Source organism: Cibotium barometz, chromosome 1 (genome assembly GCF_041138505.1).
Source record: "Cibotium barometz isolate CiBa-2024 chromosome 1, ASM4113850v1, whole genome shotgun sequence".
Classification (NCBI taxonomy): Eukaryota; Viridiplantae; Streptophyta; class Polypodiopsida; order Cyatheales; family Cibotiaceae; genus Cibotium; species Cibotium barometz.
This window is the reverse complement of record NC_141046.1, coordinates 5,005,000-5,014,594: the sequence shown is the minus strand read 5'-3', so window position 1 is coordinate 5,014,594 and position 9,595 is coordinate 5,005,000. Positions and strand designations below refer to the sequence as shown.

General features: G+C 43.3%; 1 protein-coding gene across 1 annotated transcript; it reads left to right on the top strand.

The window, feature by feature from the left end:
• Window positions 1-245: 245 nt before the first annotated feature.
• On the top strand, window positions 246-4,661 carry LOC147641538 (uncharacterized). Its single transcript, XM_086787386.1, has 2 exons — window positions 246-2,517; window positions 2,925-4,661. Exons 1-2 carry the CDS (start codon window positions 1,007-1,009, stop codon window positions 4,384-4,386), a joined length of 2,973 nt encoding a protein of 990 aa, XP_086643512.1. The 5' UTR covers window positions 246-1,006; the 3' UTR covers window positions 4,387-4,661.
• Window positions 4,662-9,595: the final 4,934 nt, after the last annotated feature.

The window sequence follows — 9,595 nt, the reverse complement described above, 5'->3', positions numbered from 1 at the left end:
CCGCCCTCCTTTTAGTCTTTTTACTTTGTAGACTCAGAAATCAGACTGTGTTACGAGTGCGAAAGCGGGACAGCAACCACCCTGTAAAAGTGCTGCTTTCTTGCGATGAGCCGTAACTGATTGCCATGCAAGCACATAATCAGCTGAGCTGTACCTTTTTTGACCAATGTGGCGCCTTGTCATTGGCCCAAATTAATCATCCATTTTGGTCGTATATTTCAAACCATGATCACGGGTGCAACTGCAGGGCGTACGCTTTATCACACCCCCCTGCAAGCAAGTTGCTTGAGGGCAAGCAAGCCTTAGCCTGCTGGCAGCAGAGTCAGTCCATGCTGGCATACAGCCCTGTACACATGCAAAGCAAACTCTCAAATCACAGTCCACCATGGCATAACGCCCCTGCACTTGCTTGCCTTGCCTTTGCTTGCAAGCAAATCTCTCCCACAAGGAGCAAGGAGTTTGTTTTAGGGTGATTCATGATGAGTTGAGCTGTCTCTAGTTCTCTCCTGTGTACAGATACTCAGTGCGATTACAGCTTCATTCTGTCGCTGCGTAGAGTTTCTTAGTTCCTGACCATCTTCAGTGTACTCTGTGTGTTGTGTGTGTGTGTGTATGTTTCAACAGCTTTGCCAACCCCCTGTTGCTCAAGCTTCCATCTGTGTTTCTTTTTCGCCCGCCGTCGGTGCGCATCCACGGTTCTTCGTATACATTACTTTGTTTAGCCATTTCTACAAAGTGGCTCGTGTTGCATGCTCTGCTTCAGCTCTTTATGGTCGCTGCACCTCAAATTGTTTATTAAAAACCTAGTGGGCAGCCAAATTGCTCATGAAAACCTACTGGGTGGTTCGAGTCCACAAATGCAGGTTGAATTTTATGAGCAGAACTTCAAAAGCACATGAAGATGGGAAGAATCTGAGTGAAATGAAGCTGATACAGAGAAATGCGGACCAGAAGGGCATGAAAAACATAGCTATTTAACTGTTTTGGAGGGGAAAGGGGAGTCAAGATGGGTCTCAGATGTTGCACCCATGTGTATGTCACTCTAATCTTCATCTTTTTTGGGCTCTGCAGCTCAAATTCCTTCCAGCTGAATGATGATGTGCTGGGCCTCATAGTATTTAAGGCCGATTTGATAGATCAATCGGATGCATTGCGGTCGTGGAGTGAAGATGACAGCAACCCTTGCAATTGGACAGGCATAGCATGCGATGCAGAGAATGGCAGGGTCATTACAGTTCAACTACATGAACTATCACTCTCTGGGCATATTGGCAGAGGTCTAGGTAAGCTTGAGTACTTGCAAACACTATCTCTTGCAAACAACAACATTTCAGGCACCATACATTCCGAGCTAGCTCAGCTTAAACAGCTCAAAAAAGTAGATCTTAGTCATAATATACTCTCAGGGCCCATTAATCCTGCCTTTGGCAACTTAACCTCTCTTAAATCTCTAGATTTTTCAAGTAATGCTCTGTCAGGGGCCATCCCTGCAGAGCTTTTCGCCGATTGTAAGGCTCTTCACTATCTATCTCTAGCAGGAAACTCTCTGGATGGGCCAATACCAGACTCCCTTGGCTCTTGCTCAAGTCTCAAGGTCCTTAATCTATCCTCTAACTACCTTAACAATGCAATGGCTGTGAGTATGGAAGCACTCACAGGGCTCTCAGTGTTAGATTTATCATACAATTTGATCTCTGGTGCACTGCCCACATTTGTGCCATACTTAGTGGATGTGAGATTGCAGAGCAATAAATTCTCAGGGCCAATTTCCTGGCAAATCGGCAGCTGCGTCATGCTACAGTACCTGGATCTGAGCAATAATTTCATCTCAAGTGGGCTCCCTGACTCAATGCAGAGGTTGAAGTCTCTCTCTAGTCTCAACCTAGCTAACAACTTCATCTCTGGCAGCATCCCTTCTTGGCTTGGACGCTTGACCTCTTTGAAGCTGCTGAATTTGGCCTATAATTTCCTCTACGGGAAAACGCCTTCCACCTTAGGCCTCTTGAAGGCACTTCAGGTGGCCGACTTGTCCCACAACAAGTTATCAGGAGAGATCCCTAACAGTTTATCAGGATGTATTCAGCTGAAAAGCCTGGATCTGAGCTCAAACAGCTTCAGTGGTGCGGTCCCTGATGCACTCACTCCTGGCCTACTCTCTATGAGGTTGTCAAACAATCAGCTGACAGGTCAGATTCCCAATGGGTTTTACAGCCAATGTGGGTCCCTCCAGATCCTGGATTTGTCACAGAACCAGCTACAGGGAGCTATGCCACAGCTTGCCTCATGTGTCAAGATGGAGTATTTAAACGTATCATACAACTTCTTCTCCGGAAACATTTCAGCATTTCACGAAGGTAGTGCCATTCTAGTGATTGACTTGAGCCACAATGAGCTGGTTGGGAACATTCCTGCAAGCGTTGGAGATGCTAGTGAGCTTTCTGTTCTGTTGCTGGATGGAAACAAGCTTAATGGTTCAATTCCTCCTGAAGTAGGCAACTGTTCTTCTCTAACAGACATGTAAGTCGGCTTGACTCCTGCTTATTTCCCTGGTCACCTGTACTCTTTAACAATGTAGTGATGCTATATCATGTTTCTAGTGTTGTCAAAATATGCTTTAACAGTGTAGTAAGGGGGGTAGGGGGGTTTACAGACACAATGCCTGTCAGTTAAAGAGGAAAATCTCATGAACCCGTTCTTATGGGCAGGGGATTTCCTTGTCCAAACCCTAGTACATGGGTGGGGGAGGTGTGTGCAATGTTATGTTAATGTTTGTATTGTTGTTGCTTTGACAGTGTGTGTGATTGTGTTGAACTGCATCCCACATGCATGCCATGCATAGGTAGTCCTCAAAGGCTCAGTTGGTTTATGCTAGGATTCTGCAATAGAGGTTATTTTGGTTAACTTGAACTCGGCTTTGATTGCAGAAACTTTTCTCAAAACAATTTGTATGGAAGCATTCCCCCGGAGCTTGGCAACTTGACTAACCTTGAGGTCCTAGATCTCTCTTACAACAGCATGTCTGGTACCATACCACCAGAGCTGGCGCAACTACAAAGGCTTGCAGTACTCAATATATCTTACAACCAGCTCCAGGGACCGGTTCCAGACTATGGTAACTTTGAGAAGTTCAACAAGTCTGCATTTGTCGGTAACACTGATCTTTGTGGTGCCAATGTGAATGTCACCTGCCCTAGTGTCATGCCCAAACCCATAGTGCTCAATCCAAATTCTAGTGATGAAAACCCAATCGAGCCAAACCCCCTGGGGACAGCAAGCAGACACAGGCGCATTGTGTTAAGTGCCTCAGCCATTCTGGCAATATCTGCAGCAGCTGTCATATCAGCAAGTGTGGTTATAGTCTTCATCTTGAATGTGTATGCCCGATCACTCTCAAGGTCAACTTCTTACATGCTGGATAACTTTTCGCAATCTCTGACCTCGGATGTGCCCATTGGGAAGCTTGTGATGTTCTCAAAGAACTCAGATCCAAGTTCAGAGGAGTGGGTGACCAGTGCACATGCTTTGCTCAACAAGAATACTGAGCTGGGTAGGGGAGGATTCGGAACCGTATATAAAGCTGTCCTGGCTGATGGTAGGACGGTTGCCATAAAGAAACTGATGGTGTCAAGCTTGGTGAAATCTCAAGATGACTTTGAGAAGGAGATTCAATTCCTTGGACAAATCAAGCATAGGAACTTGTTGGCTTTGCAGGGCTACTATTGGACCCCTCAGCTGCAACTACTCATTTATGACTTCATTCCCAGTGGGAATCTATACAGCCGGCTGCATGAAAAATCTCATGCAGATGTAGCCTTTGGTTGGCCGCCCAGATTCAAGATTGCATTGGGCACCGCCAGGGGTTTGGCGCATCTCCATCATGCATGCCATCCTCAAGTGATACATTTCAACATGAAATCCAGCAATGTGTTGCTAGATGAGAACTGCAACCCGAAGATTGCCGATTACGGCCTGGCCAAGCTGCTTCCTATGCCGAACAGGCACCTGATGAGCAGCAAGTTTCAGAGTGCATTAGGGTACATGGCACCAGAGTTCGCCTGTCAGAGCTCGAAGATCAGTGAGAAATGTGATGTCTATGGGTACGGGGTAATGCTGCTCGAGCTTGTCACAGGCAGAAGGCCGGTGGAGTACATAGAGGATGATGTTGTGGTTCTTTGCGATTATGTGAGATCTCTGCTAGATGAAGGGAAACCGATGATTTGTGTGGAGGCGAATCTGCGTGATTATTTGGACGAAGAAGTTCTCCCTGTCATTAAACTTGGTTTGATTTGTACCTCGCAAGTGCCCTCCAATAGGCCCTCCATGGCAGAGGTGGTTCAGATCCTTGAACTCATCAAGACTCCAGGCAACAGCAGAGATCTGCTCTAACAGTAACTTCGCTTAACATCCACGAGAAGCTGCATGACCCTAGTCATCAGGTATCTTTTAGTAAGACAGGAAAAATTATAACTTAAAAACAGCCGTAAAATGCATGGCATAGGGCATCACGTCATTGATAGCACGGCATAGTGCAAACGTATGCAGTAGGTTCCCCCGAGGCCCAATCTATGTGACACATGTCATCATCTTCCTATTGATTTGTTCTAGCAATTAGATCAAGTTCTACCTCATTTGATAAATTTCAAGAATACCTTTAAGATTTCGATTGCCCTCGTGTGTGTGTGTGTGTGTTTGTTTTTTGTTTTGTTTTGTTTTGTTTTGTTTTTTTTTTTTTTGGGGCATCCGGGTAGTATACGAAGGCAGTGTACAAGCCCGCCCTTCAAGGAAGAGTTAAATGGGTGTTGCAGGGGAACACCAACACGAGGGGGCTCGACTCTCGATAACTCTGGTTGGTATGGGGTTGCTACACAGTCTCCTGAGAGGATCGTGAATGGCTATGGCCCCGCTTAGCGAAGATGGCGCCGTAAGACGGCCATCGATGTCCCATGTCTCAAGACTCACAGTATTTGGCTATATTATTTGTGAATAGGTACGCGTTGTGTGGAATGCATGCAAAATACCTTTCCACACAACTATGTCGCACAGTATTCGGCCGTAGATAATGGGGTGGTTAATTAATTAATACCAAACAAAGAAAGGTTTTGGTGGCTTGTTCAATTCGTTCTTTAAAAAATTGGATACGTGTCCCACCATGGATAAGAGAAACACCTTAGAATTTTGATTCCCGTGTGAGATGGAAGTGTTTTATTTATTTCTTACTCATCCTCATATAAACATTTGGTGGTCACCCTCGCCCTATCAATCTAAGTCCAATTCTTCAACTAACATGCCTCATTGGAAGCTATAGAGAACCAGCTCTTCCCCACCTTCTCCAAGGCTTGTCTTGTCAGTTGAAAGTCCCTCTGATGTATCCCAAACTCCTCCCTTATCTGTCCCAACTCTTTCCACCCCACTTGATGTTGAGATATCTAGCTCAACTAGTGCTACACAGACATTGATGACTCGCCTGGGTGACAGCTTTTGCATTTATGCCACTGGCATGGTTGGTGAGATTATGGTCAATATGCCGCCGTGGATGACAGGCTGTGTGACAGCCACTTTGGAGTACTTAAGTTATGGCATAGTTATAGCGCCAGCTCATATAGTCGGTTCCATTTTGGAATACTAAAGTTATGGCATAGTTATAGCGCCAGCTTATATAGCGATCACTTTGAATGTTGTTGTAGGAGAGTGCTTTTCCTTTATGTATGTACTCTTATCTTTTAGTTAAATGTGGTGCTAAAGAGCACAAGGAAGAGATTGGGAATGAGTAAGGTACACGTCGCACGGCCATCTAGCAAGTTGCCACATCATCAAAGCTAATTTATCCCACATGAGCTCTCAAGCAACTTAGTAGCCACCTCATATAAAAGGGGCACCTTCAAGCAATGTAAACACAATCAACTCATCTCAAGCAATATCAAGTCCATTTGGTTGCATTTTTTTGCTCATCTCTTTTTAGTTATTCTTTACTCTTGCTCATGTTATCTTAATCATGTTTAGCATTTGCTTTAATTCACCTTAGCTTAAGCCTAGCCTTCGTCCATGTTTCTCAACATGGCATCAAAGCTGGGCCTGCTAGATGGCAAGGTGAATAGATTTCAAACAATGTAAACACAATCAACTCATCGCAATATCACGAAGTCCATTTGGTTGCATTTTTTGTTCATCTCCTTTTAGTTATTTTTTACTCTTTCTCATGTTATCTTAATCATGCTTAGCATTTTCTTTAATCCACCTTAGGTTAAGCCTAGCCTTGGTCCATGTTTCTTAACTTAATTGCAAGGAACTCAAGCTATCTCTCTCCCCCCCACATTCTCTTTATGGTATCAGAGCTCCGGTTCGTGTGAGAGTTGAGGAGGCAAGAACAAGCAATCAAGGAAGCGATACACGAGTAAGAGCATCACCATCTCTTTCCCTTCTTGGTTTAGGTACAACATCCCTCCTCAGTAGCTCCGGGAGCTACACATCTCCGATTAAGGAGCTGTCTTCATAGGCTTGGAGGTTCCTATGTGGTACACAATACTTTGTATTTACTCAAGTTTTTCGGCCATAATCGCGTTTCGGTCACGTCTCGGTCTCTGTTCTATTACTATAAGGTATTTTTGACAACTTCGGGAAGTTCTGGTTGAGAATTGTCTCTAGTCAAAATTGGTTATTGCAGTGCAGCAGTGCGTTTTGGGAGTGCAGACAGTGTTTGCACATGTATTGTTAACATTGGGTGTATGTACATGTACTTTGGTCAGATGGGGTAACCTATAGGCTGTACTGAAGTACCGTTTGCAGTAGTCACAGAAGATATTGCTATGTTACAGGTTGCATACAGAAATTGTCTGTTGCAGTTTTTTGATTGTTGAAGGAAAACATGTCTGGTGACAAAATCAATTAGATTGTCAATAAGAAGCTAGACAAGAACAACTTCCATGCCTGGGAGTACAGAATGACCAATTTCCTTATGGGTAAAGAATTTTGGGACTATGTTAAAGGAGACAATGAGGAGCCTCTTGAGTTGCCTCTTAAGAGAATGCCACTCCAGTAAACATAAAGACATTCAAGGATTGGAACCAGGGTGCAAGGAAAGTTATGTATTAGCTTTAAATTAGTGTCACAAACACGATGATAGGACACATATAGGATGCCAACACTCCAGCAATTGCGTGGGAGAATCTGGTGTGCAGATGTTCCAGACCAACACAAAGACAAGGAAACTGTAGCTAAAGCAAGAGCTACATACTGTGGAAAAGAAAAGCATGTCAATCAATGAATATGATTTAAAGATCAAGGGCATTGTTGAATCCCTTGTGTCTATTAATGTATTGGTGGAAGATGATGACTTGCTACCATGGGCTAACATTGAATCCACTGCTAGAGGACTCTCCAGGTCCACTAAGCACCTGTGATTGCTTCTCTACATGTAGTGCAAGATCAGCACTTCCTACATCTGCATCTTTCGTTGCCTTCACTGTTGTGCATACCAGCTACTCATCTCGTCAAAAACAACATCTCTACTTACTTCCATCTCATGAGTGGTAGGGTTATAACATCTATAACCTTTTTGCTTCATAGTGTAACCAATAAAGATGCATTTCTCTGCCTTTGGATCCAACTTTGTTCTCACTTCATCAGGAACTTGCACATATGTAATGCACCCAAAAACTTTCAAGTGAGACAAATTTAGTCTTATGCTTATAAACTTATGTTCAGGCGTCATACCATGAACAACTGTAATGGGTGTCCTATTCATAATGTACATAACAGTTGCTACTGCTTCTGCCCAAACATAATGTGGCATATTCTTTTCAGCCCATCAAGGCACGTGCCACTTCTGCAATGTGCCTATTTTTTCTTTTTGCAACACCATTCTGTTGCGGAGTGTACATGCATGTAAACTATCTCTTGATTCCCTGCTTCCTCAGGAAATCGCTGAACTCATTGGAGAAATATTCTCCCCCACCATCTGATCTCACGTATTTTATTTGCATGCCTTTTTCCTTCTCGACCAAGGCTTTAAATCTATGAAAGTGAGCAAACACCTCACTTTTGTCCTTCATAAAGTAAACCCACACTTTCCTAGTGTGGCCATCAATGAATGTAACGTAGTACCTGAAACTTACAATTTTTACAGTCCTGGTTGGTCCCCATACATCTGAATGTATGACATCTAATGCCCTTGCACTAACATGTTTTTCATGTGAGAAAGCATATTTGGCCTACTTACTAAAGCTAGCATGCTTCACATACTTTGTGCATACCATCAACCTTAAACTTTGGCAAACCTGCAACAATATTTTGGGCCTGCATAGACTTCAGTTGTTGTACATTCACATGACCAATGCGCTTGTGATATATGTCAATATTTGCAAAATGATACCTGTTCCATGCGAAAACATGGCTGCTTTTACTTCAGACATGTTCATATCTAAAGTAAACATCCTGTCATTTCTGTTATCCTTTACAACCAAGCGACACTGATTTTTGAAGTCTTCCACAAAACATCCTTGAGGATTAAACCTCACTTGCAGACCTTGCTCAACCATCTGTCCAATAGAAACTAGGTTCTTTGTAGTATTAGGAACATGAAGGACATCTGCCAAGTACTTCATTTTGCCATCTTGCATAGACAATGACACTTTACCAACATGCGCAATGGGATACACAATATCATCACATGTTTCTACATAGCCTAGTTTTTTCATTTTGTGCATGTCTCTAAATCACTCAGCCTAACTGGTCATGTGGTTAGAGACACCAAAATCCACATACCATGTATCTTGAGATCGTGACACATCCCTGTTATGGAACTGAGCATGTGCTGCATCACAAATAGCTGCTCACATTAGGAAAAATTTGGACTAAAAAAGGGGCCTTGTAACAGATCCCTTGGGATGGTGATGTGGACAAAGCAAGCCAATAAACCCACATATAATATTGGAGGATAGGTGTGTCATTTTTGAGTTCTTTGTTCCATTAACTGACATGTGGGGTGTTTTTTAATTCAAAACAATGCCTCTTAAGTATAGTTTTTTATTCCCACTATGGTGCCTCATTTTATTGAAAAAAGTCACCACTCTCTTTCTTCATTACACTTTTGAATGGAACCAAGCCAACTTTGCTTACCAAACTTGAACCAAACTTTGTCCCTGCAACCCATCATCTTGCATTGTCTCCCTCATTGTCTTTCCGACTCCACAACCACAACCACAACCACTCCAAATCCGAATTGTTTTGAGCGGGAAGTTTTTGATTTTCTCTTCTTCTCATTCACATTCCTTCCATTTTGGAAGCTCATAGCCTCCCGCGTCTTTCTCACGCCACAATCTTCCTCTCCATCTCATGAGTGCCTGCCTACCTCCAAGTTCGTGGCAATGGAACATTGATTCATCATACATCAAGGTTTGAGGAGAGACTGAGGCGGCAAGTTTTGAAAAAGGATGGAAAAGAATTTGTTCTTCATGCGCCATACCTGCTTGTGCATGAATAACAGTCCCATTTCTTACCTTTTTCAAGTGAGGGTTTTGCTTACAAGTATTGTGTACATTTTGGTGCATCCAGGATACCAACAAGTTTGTTTGATGGACAAGGAGGTATTATTTAGTGA